This window comes from Pelodiscus sinensis, chromosome 5 (genome assembly GCF_052426305.1).
Source record: "Pelodiscus sinensis isolate ZL-2025 chromosome 5, ASM5242630v1, whole genome shotgun sequence".
Lineage (NCBI taxonomy): Eukaryota > Metazoa > Chordata > Testudines > Trionychidae > Pelodiscus > Pelodiscus sinensis.
This window is the reverse complement of record NC_143056.1, coordinates 44,867,365-44,888,261: the sequence shown is the minus strand read 5'-3', so window position 1 is coordinate 44,888,261 and position 20,897 is coordinate 44,867,365. Positions and strand designations below refer to the sequence as shown.

Below are 20,897 nucleotides of genomic sequence, written 5' to 3'. Positions count from 1 at the left end.
GTTCTTTGGATGCTGGGAAAGACTGGTAAAAGGCTTGGAACAGCCTATTTCTTGATGTCATGACTTCCTCTCTCTAAGCCCATCAATCTTGTTGACTGGAATGTCAGTTTTTCTTCAGATGGCTTGATGACCCCAAAGGCAAGGCTTCTGGGCCTTTGTTTTGATCCTTAGTGTTTGACTTTTCCTTGCTCTGTCTTGTACCATCTCACTCCAAAGCCTTTAGACCAGTGGTCTCCAACCTTTTTAACCACAAGATCACTTTTTCAATTTAAGTGCACTGTAAGATCTACCTCAAACCAAAATACCCTTGCCCGGTTTCCCCCCCATTCTCTGTGGCCCTGTCAAGCTCCATTTCTTCTCTGAGGTTTCACCCCGCTCACTCTATCCTCCTTCCTCCCTGAATCTCATTCACTTTCACCAGGGTAGGGTAGGGGGTTGGGTTGTAGGCTCTGGTCTTGGGCCAAAGCATTCGGAGTGTAGGAGGGGATGCTCTTGAAGGTAGGGGGCTGGGGTGGATCTCCTGTGAACTTAGGGCTAGGGCATCAGCTTCTGGAGCCCAGGGTGGGAAGTTCAAATCTTGCCTCCCTTCTATCCACTCTGAGTGACCAGACAGCCAACTACAAACAAGGGACCCAACTGAAGGTAGGGAGGTGCTGTGAGTTCTTGAGTGGACTGGGGAATGTGGCATTTGTCTGGGGAGCACAGGGTTGGGGACTTCAGTCCTCCTCCCATGCTTACCCTGGTAGCAGTCAGACGGCCAACACGTGATAAGGGATCTGCTGAATGTAAGGAGGTGGGTTGGGTTCTGGAGTGGAGTGGAGTTGAGTGAAGTAGGGGTTAGGGCATGTGCAAGGTGGCGTATTCAAGTCCCACCCACCTTGGGAGCAGCTTGACAGCCAACCCAGACTGGCCCAGAGATGGAGCTGGCTCCTGCATTAGGAAGGCAGCATAAGGGACCCACTGGAGGTAGGGAGGCAGAGTGGGATCTCCAGTGAACTCTGGGATTGGATCCTTGCCCATTCAGGCAGTGGCTGGGTAGCCAACACCAGCTGCCCCAAGGATGAACCTGGCTCCCACATTCTGAAAGCAGGATAAAGGGACCTGTGGGAGATGGGGTGGGCTTTGTAGTAGACTAGGGATTATTGCATTTGTCAGGGGGGAGTGCAGGGTTGGGGGCTTGAGTCCTGCCAGCCCACCCTGGGAGCGGCCAGCCAGCTGCCCCAGGGATGGAGAAGCAGAGTTAAGACAGACCTGCTGCTACCCTGGCTCTGCACCATCCCTGAAAGCAGCTGGCATGTACAGCAGTGGCTCCATGTGCTGCCCCTCATCTACAGGCCCTCACCCCACAGCTTCCACTAGCCATGGTTCTCCATTACTGATCAATGGGAACTGCAGGAGTGGTGTCCTCAGGCAAGGACAGCATGTAGAGATCCCCTGCTCTGACTTTCTCAGGGGTTGCAGGGATATGCCAGACACTTCCAGCAGCAGCAACCAAAGGGATAATTACTCCAGCAACCAAAGGGATAATTACTCCAGATATAACAGGTTAGGCAATTTAGAACTCACTACTCAAAGAATTAAATGTAAGCATAAGAGAGAAATGAAAGTTATGAAATGCACAGACAAATCAAAAACCAAAAATTATCCCACTTTGCAAGCAGTAAAGTAGTAACAACCCCCCATCTCATCAGGAGATGAGAGGGAAGAACAATGTGTGTTTGTGAGAATGACAGAGAGACACACAGGTTGTGAGAGTGACAGATTTGCATTGCCTAACTCCCTCCAACCCCTTCTCTCTGTGTGGATATGGGGTACAGGAATAGGGGGAGGAAGGACACCTGGACATCAATGCCCCCCTCTTCACCCTCCCACACCCTGCACAGAAAGTAGGAGGCTCCCAAGGGGCAGCTCCAAGACAGAGGGCAGGAGCAGCATGACAGGGTGGAAGGGCAACTGAAGTGCCAGCACTTGATGGCTTCCCAACCAAACCAGTCAGGATCCCCTGTCAGAGACTCCAAGGTCTACCTGTAGATTCTGATCTACTGGTTGGTGACCACTGCTTTAGACAATCAGGTGTGAATGGACAGTTACCTTCCTGTTGCTTTCCTGTTTTGGAACTGAGCTACAGTTGAGACAACTTATCTTGGATCCGAAATCTAAAGCTTGATAGAGAAAGTTCAAGATGAAATCCATTTATAATTTTTATATAAGGTCTGTTTACCTTAAAATAAGCAATTATTAATGAACAGGACTACTCTAACACACAAAGTTATCACATGTCAATGTTTGGCTTTGAACACCATTCTCTGGTTGACTGCAAGCTGTAGAAATCTGACCCATGAGGTCTCTCAAATCCCAAGCTTAAAATAAGGGTTGTTTTACTACATGGTGTATGGGAGAGATGTCAGTCACCTAACAATATCTGGGCAACATATTTTTCCATACATTAAAACACTGGTTTAGACCCAAGAAGCCACTGCTATCCTCCTCCTTTTAGGTGCCTTAGGAAAGCTCATTGTGAAAACATGTTTAGCGTTGATCTGCAAGTTTTTATACCTTTAACCAATGTTTCTTATCCTTGTCTTAGGATATTTTTCTGGTCTGAATTTATTAAAAAGACCTAGTAAGCCCTGTTATGAGATTTAATTTTTCACTGGGTTGGGGGTGCTGGTTTATTTTAGGATATGGGAAACCAGATGTTTGTGTAGGTACTACATATTGCCTAAGGAAAGAGAAGGGGAGTTACCAGTACCAGAAAGTGGCCATTTTGGATAGAGGAGCAAAACCGTATGGCCTAAGAGCCTCCATGTTAGAAAGTTAGAGGCTGGTGATGAAAACACACCATCATAACAGCTTCTTGGATTCCTTTGGGTCTTACAGCTGTGCAGTTGGCTTGAATGTTATACACTGTTGGATGAGAACATGGATGGTAACATTTGGAGAGCCTCTCTTGAGTGTTGATCCAAAGTCACTTGAAGTCAATGGAAGATTTTTAATTGACTTCAGTAAGCTTTGTTTCCTACCTTTTGAGAGGCGGTGACAACCCTGGCTCCACACTTGCTGAACCACACGTGCCTTGTACGTCTGAAAAGCTAAACTCTGCATCTGTAATCAGGGGCCTATTTTTGGTGGCTACCGCCTAGGGTATTCAACAAAAATACTGGACACATTTGACATTACATCACAATGTACGTTACATCTTATTTAGAAAATACCGGACATTTATATTTTCTCATTTATATTTTCTGTTTGTTTCCTGAACAGAAAGCTCAAATACGGCACTGTCCAGTTCAAAACTGGACACCTGGCAACCCTACTACTGCCTTAAAAGCTAGATGCATCCAAATTCACATTGGAAACTTGCTGACAGTTAATTTGCAAATTAGGGCAACCAATTAAGATCACATTTTAATATCCTGATTTACATATTTGGCAATTTGAGTGAGATCCTGAGAAAACATTCTAGTGTGTAAAGGTTTGTTGGCATGAGTTTGTGTTGGCTACACTACTTCATGAGAGGCAAAAAACATCCCTAATTTATACCAATAAAACCTTTACCCTGCACCTAACCAGCATGAATTCTTTGCATTCAGCACATTGTAGAAAAGCTATCTTGGAAATGTTTGAGAGAGTTTATAAAGTGCTGTTTGATACTATGTTTTGTATCCCTCTCCCAGTAAAGCCAGAGGCTTTAATTATTATCTCTCCAGACACAGGAGAGAGACGGATACTGGAGCCAAAGATTCAAGGACAATCCGGAGCTAAATGCAAGACGCATTAGGAATATCTGTGTTACTCCTTCTCAACAAGGATGAGGCAAGAGAAAGAAGAAATCGAATCATTTCAGAAGGCTCAGGCCTAAAAACCAAACGTCCCAATACTCATTGCACTCACACAGGTCCCCTTTGCCTGCTGCTTTGTCTTAGGTCAGGAGTGGGGTTGCCAGATGGTTTCAGAAAAAACACACACACACACACACAAAAGGACCCCGAGAAATAAGCAAAAAAACCAAACAAACCCAGCATGGCCCCTTTCAGAAACTCGTGGTGAAGCTTTTTGGCCCTAATAGGCTGCCGGCGGCCACCCACCATCTTACCTCCCTGCGTGGGGCCGGACAGCTCCCCTGTGGAACTCGGTAAGCACCCGGGATTTTTGCCTTCTGGCCGGGAAAAAATCAGAAAGTACCAGACATTTTAGGTATCTGGTATTTTCTGCATTTTTTTACCAGACAGGAGGCGAAAATATGAACTGTCTGGTTCAATACCGGACACCTGGCAACCAAGTCAGGAGAAGAGCTGTCTGTAGTGTTGTATCAGATATACAGAGAGAGGAGTGATTCTTTCTGAGCTATGTATTAGAAACTGAGATTCATTGGGTCAGGTGTGTTGTAAGCAAAACTCGTGAAGTCATTCTGCCACTCTACTCTGCACTAGTTAGGCCTCAGCTGGAGTACTGTGTCCAGTTCTGGGCGCCACATTTCAAGAAAGATGTGGAGAAATTGGAAAGGGTACAGAGAAGAGCGACAAGAATGATTAAAGGTTTAGAGAACATGACCTATGAAGCCAGGCTTCATGAACTGGGCTTGTTTAGTTTGGAAAAAAGAAGATTAAGGGGGGACATGATAGCGGTTTTCAAATATCTAAAAGGGTGTCACAAGGAGGAAGGAGAAAATTTGTTCCTCTTGGTTTCTGAGGACAGGACAAGGAGTAATGGGCTTAAAGTGCAGCAGGGGAGGTTTAGATTGGACATTAGGAAAAAATTCCTAACTGTCAGGGTGGTCAAATATTGGAATAAATTGCCAAGGGAGGTGGTGGAATCTCCCTCTCTGGAGATATTTAAGAACAGGTTAGATAGACATCTGTCAGGGATGGTGTAGACGGAGCTTGATCCTGCCTTGAGGGCGGGGGGCTGGACTCGATGACCTCTCGAGGTCCCTTCCAGTCCTATTATTCTATGATTCTATGATTGTAGTACTCAGCTAATGCACTCTAGGGAAGGAGGCAAAGCCTGAAGCAAAACACTCTTTAAAGTTTAAAACAATGCAGCTAAACACAGTATTGAGGGTGGGATGGATATATAAAAAGAGAATCCCCCTGAGAGAGATGGCCTGAACTGACAGTGCTGCAAAGGCTACAAATCCCTGAAGGATAAAACAACTTGCTTCATGATTCCCAAAGCCACCATGGCAGTCCTAGTCCATGCCAAGATTCCCATCATTCCATAAAGAACTCACTGACCCTCCAAAAAGGCCTCCAGGCTTCTACATGTTTTTCCCTAGTGAAAGTGAAAATCAGCAACATTCTTACTCAGGTGCCACTGGCCACACGTTTTTTGTGGACACTTCTGTGGAATTCATCAGTCACTTAGCCATAGCAACAGCTGCAAACAGGGCAGAATTGAAGGCTATGCCTATTATTCAGGGCGTAGTCAGGCTAAATAATTACACACATCTGCCAAATTCAGCAGAGACCAATGTGAGGTAGATGTAGACTGAAATGAGAAAAAGCTAAAATGAAAATTCTCTCATAAGTCTGTACTTCTCTTGTGATTGCATGAGGTGTGCCTTTTGCCAATACCAACAGAATAAATTATCCAAAAGATGAAAGCCATGGGGAAGGTGTCCCAGAGGAAGAAAACCATGTTGCAGGGCAACATCTCAGGACAATTCTTGTTCAGGCAAAATCTGTGACTGTCTGGAAAAACAAGCTTTATGTGATTGTCAAACTTTTGCCTTCAATAACAGACTTTACATCTGGCAGATCAGTGGGCATGAAGAGCATCTGAACCCTTGGAACTATCAAGGCAACCACAAGGAAGATGTATATGGCCCCTTGAAATCTAGGAGCCCTCTGAAAAGCTTGTGTCTATGAAAAGTCCAGATCATCTCCTGGATGTAGCAGGGCTGCTCTCCAAGGATGAAAGGTTGGTAGATGTACTCTAGCTATTTTATGATTGCCAAGAGTCAGTTAGGCCATTATAGATCTGAAGCAAATCAAATTCAGGAAGGGAAAGTCTGGTTTAAATATCAGCAGTGATTAAGAAAGTAAGAATGGCCATATTGGGTCAGACCAAAGGTCTGTGTGGCCCAGTGTCCTGTCTTCAAGAGCAGCCAAAGCCAAATGCTCCAGAGGAAATGAACAGTACATCAAGTGATCCATCCCCCTGTCACCCATTCCCAGCTTCTGGCAAACAGTGACTAAGGCCATCAGCCTTGCCCCTCCTGGCTAATAACCACTGATGGACCTAACCTCCATGAACTTATCTAGTCCTTTTTTTTTTTTTTAAAGTCATGTTAGTCTTGACCTTCACAACATCCTCTGGCAAAGGATTCTACTAGGGGAATTTGACAGCTATACACTCCTTTGCATTATTCATGTTGGAGGTATCTACTCTTCTGCTACAATGGAATGTGCTGGTAAAACAACACACTATCACTCAGGCTTGTCTCTTTTCCCTGAGAATTTTCATCAATGTGTTAGTGGCTTACATGTCTTTTCCAATTTAGACAACATCCTCATCAAGACTGAGAACCAGGGAGGAACTAGAGATGGCTACAGAGTTCATAAAATTCCTGATTTCCCACAGATTTCGAGTCAATTACCAGTAATTTCTCAGACTAGGATGAATCATGGCAGTGGAAATGTGTCATTCTGCAACAGCACGGATGCCTAAGAAGGGCCATCTTTCCTAGTGGCTGCTCCCTGTTCTATATTATGCCATAACTCAGTTGTGATGTGACAATCCTGGCAGATGTGTTTGTCCACCTCCTCAAAGACAACATTAGGTGCCAGATATACAGAATGGATCAAATGTGATTTAACGTTGTGTAAACCCCTCCAATATTAAATCTAATCCACTCACAGAGATGATGCAATTGTAGATTTATCCATCTTCCCTTCATATAGATAGAACCCTTGATTGGGTTGTGGGGGAGTTTCGTTTTTGGATATAAGGTTTTTGGTCAAATGGTTTTAATCATATAAAATGGTGCAAATGTTTTCTGCTAATGAACTTGGAACGGGGAGCAGTTCTCTTGAGACATTCCTTCCTGGGAGAGGCACAGCTCCACCCAGCGAGGCACTCAGATAGCATGGTGATGGGGCATATGTAGCACTCAACTAGTAAGATGCCCTGTGTATTATCAACCCATTTGCACAGAGCACAAAGCTCATCCCAGAGTTGAAGGCACCCAATGAAAAGTGGCTTTGAAAAGCCTTTTATTCTGACAATTTTTAAACTTCTTGCTTTCTCTCTCTCAGATATTTAGGCTACTAAGGATGCCAATCACTATTGTGTCACATGAAGATTTTCATTAACCCCTTTTCCTTCAGATGGTTCAACAAGAAAAATAAAGCAGTCAGGTGACCCTCAAATTTGAGGGCTTCTTTGTAACTAATTTCCCTTCTATAATTTCTCATGTTACTATGGAGGCAAATCTGTGGGTAAGCCAGATAGGGACTGGAATAGGCTGGCAGTTTTTGCTTGGAACATCCTCTGCCCTATTAGCTGATGTTCACCCTGATGTGAAAATGTTAAATGGGTTTGCTGACTCATTAATGCAGCTGGCTTATCACCTGGACCTGCATATTAGAAAGTTTGAGTCTACAAGTTCTTCTTGCCATGTAGTAAAAGAGAGGCCTACTAGGAAACTGGAGTGGGACTCAGATCTGTAGCCCTGCCTAGCTCTGTCACAGATTTCCTGTGTGACCATGGGCAGATCACTTAATCTGCCCTGTGCCACAACGCTCATCTGTAAAATGAAGTAGTACTTCCTAGCCTCACAGGGAGGTTGTGCAGATACATTCATTGATGTTTGTAAAGCTCCAGCACTTTGGTCATTGGGACCACAACAGTATCTAAAAGATAAAGAGACTTAGACGTGAAAGGGACTTAGACTTGCTCCTGGTCAGTAAGGAGTGCCACACCTACTACTTAACCTTTTATATAGCCTCTGCTCACACTTGCTCTGAAAGGCATATAGTAGTCAAGGTGAGAAATTAGCAAGACTTATTACCCAGCATTTTAGCAGTGGATATAGAGAGAAAATTATCCTACTTGGAGCTAAGTGATAAGGAAAGTATTCTAATGCCATAATAAAAATGACTTGGATGTTCTCCCAGATAAAGTTTTCTGCTATGGGAAATTGAGGAAGAGCCTGAGAATGGTAGTAACATTTATTAGAGGCTTTGGGGATTGTTTGGCTTTCTGACCAAAAGACACAACAAAGCTTGGAAGTATGTAGGGTGAAAAGAAGAAAAATCAAATGAAAGAAGGGTGTAAGACAATGCCTTTGTACAGAAAATCAATCATGTTCAGCACAAAAAATTAAAACAAGAGGGCATCATATATATAGTAGCCCAATGTCTGAGAGTCTGTAACGCTGTAGTGTTACAGTCTTGCCTCTGGGGGGCACTCTTGCCTCCTGCCGTGGTGCTCGGCTGAGTTCCTCCGCGGCGGCCTGGCCGAGTGGTGCAGAACTCAGCCGAGCACCACGGCGGAAGGGGAAAGGGGGCGGGGCAGTGATGTACATGGCCCTGCCCTCTTCCCCTTCCGCCATGGTGGTCAGCTGAGTGCTGCACGCTCAGCCGGGCTGCCGCGGGGGAGGCCAAACAGCCGCTTGCTTCCCCGCAGTGGCCTGGCTGAGCGGCGCAGAACTCAGCCGAGGGCCATGGCAGGAGGGGAAGGGGGGTAGGGTGGTGACATACATGGCCCCGCCCCCTGGCCATGTACGTCCCTGGGATAGGGTGTAAAAAAAACGGACACCCTTGATTGGGGCAGGAGGGGAGAGGGACCGGCCAGGAGAGGAGTGGGGCTGGCTGGGGGGGGGGGAGGAGCAGAACTGTGGGGGTTCAGAGGCAGTGTAGCTGGCCAGCGGGAAGCAAAGCTGGTTGGGGGTGGGGGTCAGAGGCCGTGGGGCTGGCCGGTGGGAAGCAAAGCTGGTCGGGGGTGGGGGTCAGAGGCTGTGGGGCTGGCCGGCGGGAAGCAAAGCTGGTTGGCGGGGGTGGGGGTCAGAGGCCGTGGGGCTGGCTGTAGGAAATCAGGAGGAGGAACTGGCTGGTGGAGGGCAGGGAGAAGGAATTGGCCGGCAGGGAGCTGGACTCACCCGGGCACGTGCAGATCAAAGGGTGCTGCCCGCCCCGCTCATGCTCCCCTGATGGAGACAGAGAAGAGCGGAGAGAGAGTGAGAGGCAGGAGGGGGAGAAGAGAAAGAAAGAGACGGAGTGAGAGGCAGAAGGCAGAGGAGAGCTGAGGGGGGGGGGGAGGCAGGAAGAGGAGGGGAGAGAGAGAGACGGAGCGAGAGACCGGAGGCTCAGGAGAGAAGTCTGACTTGGAGAAGAGACCTGAAAATCCCATCTTATGATGGGCTAATTGGCTAGTACAATGTTAAAAAGCAATACATTTAAGACATCCTCTAATGTATATCCAATGAGTTTATGAAGAAACAACTGCTTAGATAAGTCTGTGTTCGAGCAATAATCCAGCAAAAACTCACTCTGTGATGCAAACAAATGATTCTGTATAATTAATAAAATGTAATACGGTGGTGTCCTTTTAAAATAAGCATTTTTTCAGTGTTTTTCAAACTGTTTCCTCTAGTTCCCCTGTAGAATAGTATCAGAAGTGGATTAAGGTTTCCTGGTGCCCTGAGCCAGAGCAAGTGGAGGGCTCCTCCCCACCCTTTCCACCTGCAGTCCTGCCCCTGTTCTGCGCTTTACCTCAGCACCACCCCTTTCTGCCCCTTCTCAGAGCCAATCCCTGTTCCACCCAAGGTCCCTCTCATCTTGCCCCCTTTTCGCACTGCCCCAAGACCAGAGAAGCCCTGTCCTCATGCCACAGCCCCAAAGCGGTAGCAGGAAGTGAGAGCCCCTCCAATTCTAGGACTACAGCAGGGTTTCAGGTGTTGGGATTTCCCCCACAATCTCCTATGCTTCTGTGGAGGACCCAGATCAGGGCTGAGGGACTTTTCCCACCATTTCTGCTGGAGAGCAGTCTCAGTCATGGGGGCTTCCCCTGTTGCTGCTCTGTGGCTTCTGTTAGGGATGGATGGGGGCACTGGGGCCTGCTTCTAAAAAGCATCCTTCATCCCACCTGCCCAATGGCTGGAGTTCTGGGTTTTTGTCCCTTGGTAGCAAATTTTTTGAAGGGCTCTACAGTTGGCTGGGGCACCTAGGACCTGGCCCTATCTGACTAATCTACCACTCAATATGGCCTTCTGACTAATCTACCACTCAATATATTGGATAATAACTTGCCTTGTGGGAATGTTATGCCTCCTCTTGTAGCACCCAGTATTGGCTACAGTTGAAGCTAAAATATCAGTCAAGATGGACCTTTGGGGCCTGTTTCAGAAGGCTGCTGGATTATATGGCCCATAGATCTAAGTATGAGTATGAGTTTGACAAGATGCACTAATGGTCATTTCCTGTTTGGCAGTTCTTATGCTCTTCTGTTGCTCAGTAATTATTTGTACTTTCCTTTTAACCTGTAGGAAGTGCTAATTTTGGTGGGATTGTGGGGGTGGTATAAAGTGGCAGTGAGAGCTTCTGGCCATTGGGAGCCAGTCAGTCATTGTGAAGGGAATCCTGACCAGCTTACATGCTGCTGTGCAGCCCTCCCTCATCCCCATCTGCCCTCCTGATATGACCTATCTTGTAAAGTGTGTATATAACTGAATAGTACCATAAGCTATCAGCACACCTAGAGTCTTGTATGCAGGAGCCAGGGCGTCAGGAGCTCATACCCCACACAGGTAAATAATTCCTGTGTCCCCCAAGCCACTGTTCCCCTCTCCCACAGTGTGTTTTTTCCAGTGTTCTCCCACTTAGTTCTAGTCTATCTCTGAATCCAGAAATTCCTCTCCTTCAGCTTTGGGATCACCCATGTTGCCATCTGGGACTGTCTGGCAACATGGGTGATCCAGCTCTGTTCTGTTTCTATGACCAAAATGCAAGGGGCATTTTATGAGTAGGCTTTTATAACACTGCTTATCACTCTAGTATCTACCAAGAGCTGTTTTAGCCCCTCCTGGTGTCAGTATTATCCCAGGAGTTCTGCCCTCCTTCCCCTACTCCTGTATTTAGCTGCTGATTCTCCGCAGACTGCTCTCCTAGCTCTCTCCCTGTGATCCAGGTAAATTCCTACAGTCTCTCTGAGCTGGGAATATTGTGTGCCTGGAAGGTGGGGGGGAGGTTGCACATCACCTGACCTCCTTCAGCCAATTCACTGAGACAAGACGTCAAGTTAATGAGCCCTCAGGCCTATAATTAGCTGTCAATTACCTCAAATTAATCAACTCCTCGCCTAATTAAGCACTATCGGCAGGTGGGCAAAAAACGGGCCATTGTGTGGAAGCCATGAGAAAAGCATGGCTGGCAAACTTGGTTAGTATCAGCAGTGCATTCCCTGCCTCACTGCACCACAGACACCAGGACAGCCAGGCACTTCTTAAAGGCACACAATCTTCTTTTTTTCCACAACAGCTTCTATGCCCGCTCCAGACGAGGCATGAGAGGGTTGTAGAAATGATGTAGGTTTCATTGTTCTCTTTGCATTTTCCTCAAGATTTGTGTTTATGGCAAGTTTGAATAGGGGAGTTGTCCCCAAGCATACAGAGAGACTGGTCCTCCAGGGATAGGACCATCAGAGTCCCTCTCTGTAGAGGAATTTCCATTGGGCTGCGCATATGGACCAGCGTGCCATACCCCACGCAGTGAAATGCCTGCAAGCTGCATGGAAACTTTTTTAAAAAACACCATAATAGAGGCTAAAAACTATTTGTACATCCCAATTTTTTTTTTAAGTAAGAGGGTCAATGTGAAATACCACCATGGATAAACAACAGAGTGAAAGAGGTGGCTAGAGATGAAAAGACTTCCTTTAAAAATTGAAAGTCAAATTCTAGTGAGGAAACTAGAAAGGAGCATAAACTCTGGCAAGTCAAGTGGAAAAATATAATTAGGCAAGCCAAAAAAGAATTTGAAGTGCAACTAACAAAAGACAAAAAAGCGAACAGCAATTTTGTTTTAAGTACGTCACAAGCAGGAAGCCTGCCAAACTATTGGTGGAGCCACTGGATGATGGAGGTTGCTAAAGAAGCACTAGAAGAGAAGCTTTTGTGGAGAAGGTAAATTAATTCTTTGCATAGGTCTTCACTGCAGAGGATGCGAGAGAGATTCCCATATTGGAGCCGTACTTTTCAGGTGGCAAATCTGAAGCACTGTCTCAGATTGAGGTGTCAGTGCAGGTGGTTTTGGAACTAAGGGCATGTCTGCACAGCAGCGTTATTTCAGAATAACTAGCGTTATTTTGAAATAACAAAGTAAGCATTACAGACACCAGGACAGGCAGGCACTTCTTAAAGGCACACAGTCCTTTTTTTTTCACAACAGCTTCTATCCCCTGCTCCAATGGAAATTCCTCTCCAGAGAGGGACTCTGGTGGTCCTATCCCTGGTGGACCCATCTCTCTGTATGCTTGGGGACAGCTCCCCTGTTCAAACTTGCCATAAACACAAATCTTGAGGAAAATGCAAAGAGAACTATGAAACCTACATCATCACAGTAAATGCATTATTTTGAAATAATATTGAAATAACGGGGATCTTATTCCAACTTCTGTAACCCTCATTTTACGAGGAATATGACTAACTATTTTGAAATAGGGTGTGTCGAGATAGGGCAGCGGGAGTTATTTCAAAATAAGTGGCCTCCAGGGCTTCCCACAGGTGCCCTGCTGGCTACTCTGTCCACACTCATCAGAACTCTGTAGTTTGCCTTCCCTGACAGCTCTTAAAGCTGCAGCCACAGGGGAAAGAGCTTGAGGCACACAGCAGGCCCTGCTATTCCTGTGCCACACTGCAGCACCCTGTTCTGCCCTACGTTTGCAATGGTATACCCTAGCATGCCATCCAAAGCCTCCATAGCTGCCAGCCCAGCTGCAGCCAGCTCCCAAGCCCCTGCCCAGGGCTGAAAGAGGAGGGCACCTTTATGGACTTACCCAGAGATGCTGGATCTCATTGAGATCTGGGGGGAGCAGTTCAATGTGCTGGATCTCTGCGTCAGATGGCATAATGTCAACGTCTATGGCAGCATGGCCGACAGCCTGGTCCCGAGGGGGCACAGCCACACTCTGGACCAGGTCAGAATGAAGATCAAGGAGCTCCGACAGGCTTATGCCAAGGCCAAGGAAAGGAGTTCCTGGTCAGGAGCAGCACCCTCCTGCTTTTAAAACCTGCTGGATGGCATCCTGATGGGGGGCAGGTTGCCTCGTCTCCACTCCCCTCATCATCGACTCCAGCCTGGAGACACCTGTTGTCAGCCTCCAGGAGGGCATGGCTGTGGAGGAGGAGGAGGAAGTGGCCAGCACCCACACCATGCCCACTAGCCAGGACCTCACTCTGTCCCTGGAGTTAGTACCCCCATCCCAGGATGTTACCCAGAGCTTGGATGAGGCTGGGGAAGGCCCATCAAGTGAGTTGCACTACTTTCCCTGGATACACATAGGCATGGGGGTGGAGGAGTGTGCAGCCCCTTGCCACGCCTCGCCCAGCTTTCTCGGCCTGGGAATCGCACAGCAGCCTGTGCACATGGCTGTACATGGAGCGCCAGTCCAGAGCAAACAGCCGCATTGAGGCAGCCACTCAGGAACCTCGCACTCCTGCTCACAGGGCTTCTGGAGAGGCCTGCCACTTAGGAAGGAACAATCAATCTCTCACATACAGACTGGGAAGCGAATGTCTAGGGAGGAGTACTGCAGAGAGGGATTGAGGGGTCATAGTGGACCACAAGCTAAATATGAGTCAACACACAGTGTGATGCTATTGCAAAAAGAGTAAACATGATTCTGGGCTGCATTAACAGGAATGTCGTGAGCAAGACATGAGAAGTTATTCTTCTGCTCTACTCTGCACTGATTAGGCCTCAGTTGGAGTATTGTGTCCAGTTCTGGGCACCACATTTCAAGAAAGATGGGGAGAAATTGAAGAAGGTCCAGAGAAGAGCAACAAGAATGATTAAAGGCCTAGAGACCTATGAAGGCAGACTGAAAGAATTGGGCTTGTTTAGTTTGGAAAGGAGAAGACTGAGAGGGGACACGATAGTGGTTTTTAGGTATCTAAAAAGGTGTCACAGGGAGAAAAATTGTTCTCCTTGGCCTCTGAGGATAGGACAAGAAGCAATGGACTTAAACTGCAGCAAGGGAGGTTTAGGTTGGACATTAGGAAAAACTTCCTGTCAGGGTGGTCAAACACTGGAATAAATTGCTTAGGCAGGTTATGGAATCTCCATCTCTGGAAATATTCAAGAGCAGGTTAGATAGACATCTATCAGGAATGGCAGATGGTACTGGGTCCTCCCATGAGGGCAGAGGACTGGACTCAATGATCTCCCAAGGTCCCTTCCAGTTCTAGTGTTCTATGATTGTATGATTCCAACCCCGTGGAGGAACACCTTCCCACTACAAGCCACCACTAGCGAGAATGGGGTCACAGACGCACACTCAGCAGTGCCGCACACAGCACATGGGCATGCCAACACTCCTGGGGCACCATGAACTCCCAGGCCAGCGTGGTGAGATGAGAAACCTGCTGGGAGGTAATGGGGAGAAAGTGGCAGGGATCCCAAGAGCACCCTCCCCGGCAAGTGGTGTCTGCTGCTCACACAGCCCTCCCCAAATGCCCTCCCCTGCTCCTCCAGCAGACAGGGGTACAAGTCCTCTCCCTGTGGGACACCAGTACTGCCGGACCTGGCATGTGTGTGGCATGGAGCCACCTTATCATCCCTCTTCCGCCTGCAGGCTCCTGGCCTGACCGGCACCTTCCCATGCAAGCTTGTCCCTGGGATGTGGGGATGTGCTTGACCTGGGACGTTCATGCCCCTGCAATACAGGCCCGCTCTCTAGGCCACAGATGGCCTTACTGGAAGCACATAGCCATTGTCAGAACCGAGACCTTTCCTTGACAGCTCAGAGATGAGGGCTGGGTTTCCAGCATCCTGTCTCCTAGGATGATGCCCTTCCTACTCTTCTCCTCAGCTGGACCAGCTGTGATTGAGGTGCGACCCCCACCTTCTGCACCAGTCTCCAGACCCCATGTGACCCACAGGCAAAGGCAACCCCAAGAAGATCTACAGCAGGAGCACATCGCCTGCCTGCATGCCCTGCAGTGGTTTCTGGAGGTGGACATGGAGCTGCACCACATCACTTGGCAGGAGCTCTTGCAGCAGACCCAGACCATGTGTGTGGCTTACACCACTGTTATGGACTGTGGCTGCTCCAACTGCCACTCTCGCCCCTCCAGCTTCTCCCCCTAGAGTCTCCCCCCATGGCTGCCAAGGGCCCCATACATGAGTCAGTGGGACTATCTGAAGCAGGTGCCACTCCCAGCCCCATCCCTGAACCTCACCTTGCCTCCACCTCCTTCTCGGTCTTTGCCCTTCCGCCCCCTCCCAGGTTCTTTCCTCAATTAAAGTTACCCCCAATTAAACACCAAAATAGAGTTTCTTGTTTCAAAACAAAAGGTCTGCTTTATTGTATCAACAGGGGAAGGAAGGAAGGAAGGAGAGGGGTGTGGGAGGAAAGGCACAGAGAAGCAATGCACAGGCCCCTAGTGGGGAGGCCCAGAGGTCCTTGTGTGAAACTCTCCCTCAGGGCTTCTCAGATGCGCACAGCCCCCTGCTGGGCTTACTCGATGGCAGCCATGCACAGCTGTTCAAAGGCTCTGGCAACCTGCTTAGCCTCTGCCCCCCACCCTGTCAGGAATGTCTCTTCCTTCTTCTTGCATGTATTGTGGAGGACACAACAGGCCACCACCACTTGGGGAATGTTCCACTCACTGAGGTCCAGGCAGATGAGGAGGCAGCAGAACCTCCCTTTCAGATGGCTGAAAGCTCCCTCCACAGCCACGCAGGCCCCGCTGAGTCTGGCATTGAAACGTTCCTTGCTTTAGTCCAGGTGTCCTGTGTAGGGCTTCATAAACCAGGGGAACAAAGGGTAAGCAGTGTCCCCCACGATGCACATGGGCATATCCACTTCCCTGACCCTGATGGTGTGGTTGGGGAAAAGTGCCTATGGGCAGCTTCTGGAAGAGGCTGGAGTTGCGGAAGATGCGGGCGTCATGTGCCTTCCTCTACCACCCGATGATGTTTGTAAACCAGCCTTGGTGGTCCATAAGGGCCCCCAGCACAATTGAAAAGTACCTCTTGTGGTTGATATATTCAGAGGCTCGGTGGTTGGGGGCCCGGATGGGGATATGGGTGCCATCAATAGCCCTCCCACAGTTGGGGAAGCCCACGACAGCAAAGCCGGTGGTAATGGGGTCCATGTCGCCCAGGAGGATAAGCCAGTGCAGCAGGACAGTGTTGATAGCCCTCACCACCTGTAAGAGGAGACAAACAGAGAATCACAGGGTTGCCACCTTGGGAGGTCCCCGAGTCCACGCACCATCACCCCAGACACACCAGAACCAACCCCCTACTTACCCCATCCCCCAACAGGGCTTTGTGAAGTCAATACTAAAAACTTCCAGGGAAGGAGCCTTTACCACTCCCCCCTTCCCTAAGGAACCCCATCCAGCAGTTCACCACCCTTCTGGGACATTAGCACAAGAGTGCTATACCTGCATGACCACAGCCCTGATGGTCAATCTCCCCATGCCAAACTGGTTCCCGATAGAGTGGTAGCTGTCTGGTGTCGTGAGCTTTCAAATAGCCATGTTGACCCACTTCTGAAGGGGGATGGCAAGTCGCATGTGGGTGTCCTGTCGCCTGAGGGCAGGAGTGAGCCAATCACACAGCTCCAGGAAGGTGTTCTTCCACATTCGGAAATTCTGGAGCCACTGCTGGTCATCCCACTGTTCCATGACGAGCCAGTCCCACCAGTTGGAACTGGTGTCCAGTTGCCAGAAGCTGTGCTGCACAGTATTCAGGGAAGGGCAGGAGCCATCTTGCTGCATGAGTAGTGTGTCCCACAATGAGCTGGGGATCTTGGTCCTGCATAGCCACAAGGGCAGCCTGCAGTAGCTGCATCAGGAGGTGTGGCAAGGGGTCTAAGAGCCATGGAGGTAGGCAAAGGAGAGGAGCCTGAGACATGACTGTACAGGGGGGGGGTCCCTTTAAGCACAAGCCTCAGATAGCCTCAGGAAGCAGCTACAGCAAGTGACTGCTGTCTTGATGCTGCCTCAAGTGCTTCCAGGGAGTTTTAAATGCTATGGGGGCTCCAATCAGTGTGGACACTCTATTTCAGAAAATCTGAGTACATTGTATCCACTGGATCACCTTTGTCCACATGTTTATTGATCATTTGGAGTTTCTATTCCGAAATAGCTTATTTCTAAATAAGCATGCAGTATAGGTGTACCCTGAATTAACCAAGAAGAAGTCTGTAGGCTCAGATGGTATTGATCCAAGAGTTCTGAAGAAAGTCATGTATGAAACTGAAGAACTACTGAGATGGGTAACCTATTGCTTAAATCAGCTTCTATATCTGATAACTGGAGGATAGCTAATGCAATGCCAATTTTTAAAAAAGGTTCCAGAAGTGATCCTGGCAATGATAGGTGGTAAGCCTAACTTCAGTGCCAGATAAATTAGTTGAAACTGTAGTATAGACCAGAATTATTAGGCATATCGATTTATGTGTGTTGAAGAAGAGCCAACACAGCCTTTTGTGAGGGAAAATTGTGTCTCGCCAATCTGTTAGAATTCTTTGAGGTGGTCAACAAGCATGTGGACAAGGGTGATCCAGTGGATACAGTGTACTCAGATTTTCTGAAAGCCTTTGACAGGGTCCCTCACCAAAGGTTCTTAAGCAAACTAAGCAGTTCCGGCATAAGAAGGAAGGTCCTCGCCTGGGTCAGTAACAGGTTGTTAGACTGGAAACAAAGAGTAGAAATGAATAGTCAGGTTTTGCAGTAGAAAGAAGTAAATAGCAGGGTTCTGTATTGGGACTGGCCCTGTTCAACATAGTCACAAATGATCTAGGAAAAAGCGGGTGAAAAGTGAGGTTCCACAGTTTGGAGATGATACAAAATGAGTCAAGATCATTAAGTCCAGAGCAGTCTGCAAAGAGTTACAAAAGGATCTCGCCCAACTAGGCAGTTGGGCAGGAAAATGGCAGACGCAATTCAATGTTGTTAAATGCAAAGCAACGCATCAGAAAATATAATCTCAACTATACATACAAAATGATAGGGTTTAACTTAGTTGTTACCACTCAAAAGGGAGAGCTTGGAGTCACTGTGAATAGTTCTCTGAAAACAGCTCCTCAATGTGCACCAGAAGTCAAAAAAGCAAACAGAATGTTAGGAGACCTCAGGAAATGGATAGATAATAAGACAGCAAATATCATATTGCTACTATATAAATCAATGATACACTCAAACCTGGATACCGTGTGCTGTTCAGGTTTTCCCATCTTCAAATGATACATTAGAATTAGTAAAAATATAGAGACGGGTAACAAAAATTACTAAGAGCATGGAACAGTTTCCATATGAGGAGATTAAAAGGACTTGGGGACAGTTCAGCTTGGAAAAGAGGTGATTGAGGGGGGATATGATACAGATGTATAAAATCATGAAAGGTGTGGAGGAAGTGAATAAGGAAGAATTATCTGCCCCTTTATGTCACAAGTGAACAAGTGGTCACCAAATGAAATTACTAGTCAGCAGATTTAAAAACATAAAGTATTTCTTCACACAATGCATAGTCAAATTGTGAAACTCGTAGTCAGGAATGTGAAGGCCAGAAATATAACTGGGTTCAAAAAGGAATTAGATAAGTTTCTGGAGGATAGGTCCACCAATAGCTAGATATCTCTGAATTAGAAGCAGGGACTGGATGACGAGATGGATCAGTCAATAACTTTCTCTGTTCTGTTCATTCTCTTTGAAGCAGACACTGTCAAAGGATACTGGGTTAGACAGACCATTAGTCTGAGCCACTATGGCCGTTCTTATTGCTCCTATCTCGAGCTTACAGTCCTGGAACGTGATATATTATAATGGGAGTGGGGGGCTCAGACTGTTTGTTTGTACACTGAAGAATGAAGCCCATCCATACGTTATTTTTATCACAGATTTCTCAATTCTGTTTTCAGGGCTATCCCCATTGACAGCAGAGGAGAGAACGAAGACTTGACCCCCAGAGATGTACTGTACTTTTTTGTGACTATTGTTGCTCTTGGGATCTGAGCACAGAATCGTTGTCTTGGTTTTGTTACTTTCCTTCCTTTTCCTGAAATGAATTAGCCTCTCATTCATCTGTGCTTGTGAGCATGCCCTGTTGCAATACCAAAGGGAGCCCATCTCCTGCAGCCACCTTATCTCCTGATCCCTGCTATGTTCTTACTACTTTTTTCATTCCTTCAGGGCACCAGAATTACTATGGACATCTTCTATGCCTACTCCTGAGGGGACAGCTCGTACACTCCGGCAGCCTTGCAGGCAGCCACACTAGTGTAATGGAGTGACACAATGTGAAACCTGTTGGGGGCACAGAATTATCCCCAATCCAAGCCTGCCAGCAAGATGAAGTTAGAGGTAAGAATTTTGTCAGAGTGGGGCAAGAGGGAGAGGGACTTTCTTGGGGAAGGGAAAAAATCTGATCACAGAGCTGGCTAAGCGTAGGCCACAGGCCAACTCCAGCTTGTGACCTTATTTTATGTCACATCCTCCACCCCAGCCCAGTAAAAGGAGTGGTGAGTGGTTTGGTTTTTTAAAATTTTCCCTTCTAACACATGCATTTGCTCTCTGTGTGATTTAGTGGTAAGAGTGCAGGTGTACAGAAAACATGGAGGGACGGGATATAGCAATGCACAAGGAAAACAGAATACAGGACTATGTAGCACTTTAAAGACTAACAAGATGGTTTATTAGATGATGAGCTTTCGTGGGCCAGACCCACTTCCTCAGATCAAATAATGGAAGAAAATAGTCACAACCATATATACCAAAGGATACAATTTAAAAAAAATGAACACACATGAAAAGGACAAATCACATTACAGAACAGAAGGGGGATGTAGCGGGGGGAAGGAAGGTGAATGCCAGAGAGTTAATGATATTAGAGGTGGGGAAGGGGAAATGTCTGTGAGTTAATAGTATTAGAGGTGATAATTGGGGAAGCTATCTTTGTAATGGGTAAGATAGTTGGAGTCTTTGTTAATTCCCCTGCGGAGAGTGTCGAATTTTAGCATGAATGCCAGTTCAGAGGATTCCCTTTCAAGTGCAGATTTGAATGTCTTCTGAAGTAGGATGCAGGTTAGCAGGTCATTCAGACAGTGTCCTTTCTGGTTGAAATGACAAGCAACTGTTTTTTCTTTGTGATCCTGTCTAATGTCTGTTTTGTGGGCATTGATTCTTTGGCGAAGTGTCTGAGACGTTTGTCCAATGTACATAGCAGACGGACACTTTCGGCACATGATAGCATAGATTATATTTCCGGAGGCGCAGGAATATGTATTCTTGATCTTATAACTCACTTGGTTAGGCCCAATAATGGTGTCAGCAGAGTGAATATGTGGACAAAGCTGGCAGCGGGGTTTGTTGCAAGGGAAAGTACCAGGGTTGGTATTAGTGTGGTATGTCCTGTGGTTGTTGGTAGGAATCATCTTGAGGTTAGGTGGTTGTCTATAGGAGACTATGGGTCTGTCTCCCAGAGCTTCTTGGAGTTTAGTGTCCTGTTCCAGTATAGGCTGTAATCTATTGATAATGTGTTGGACAGGTATAAGTTGGGAGCTATAGGTGATGACAAGTGGTGTTCTATTGTTGGTTTTCTTGGGTCTGTCTTGTAGTAGATGGTTTCTAGGTATTCGTTTGGCTCTTTCAATTTGCTTGTTTATTTCTCCGGGTGGGTAGTTGAGGTTTATAAATGCTTGGTAGAGATCCTGAAGTTTCTGGTCTC

General features: G+C 47.2%; 1 protein-coding gene and 1 long non-coding RNA gene across 3 annotated transcripts in view; one reads left to right on the top strand and one right to left on the bottom strand.

Moving 5' to 3' along the window:
- LIN52 (lin-52 DREAM MuvB core complex component) overlaps positions 1-20,897 on the top strand; it is a 136,456-nt gene that overhangs the window by 93,860 nt on the left and 21,699 nt on the right. Inside the window, exons 6-7 of one of the 2 annotated variants that reach the window (XR_016349623.1) lie at positions 5,760-5,922; positions 19,364-19,534. Coding sequence is in view for 1 of the 2 variants with exons in the window: in XM_089778438.1 (XP_089634564.1) it covers positions 5,760-5,773 (14 nt within the window). In the remaining variant the exon portion in view is untranslated. Of the gene's footprint in view, positions 1-5,759; positions 5,940-19,363; positions 19,535-20,897 lie in introns of those variants that run through there. The other variant, XM_089778438.1, reaches the window with a different exon arrangement.
- LOC112544894 (uncharacterized) lies at positions 103-6,686 on the bottom strand. The gene is made up of 3 exons (XR_003088255.3): positions 6,602-6,686; positions 2,092-2,162; positions 103-239 (listed from the first exon to the last, which is right to left on the bottom strand). It is a non-coding gene; the product is annotated as an uncharacterized LOC112544894 (long non-coding RNA).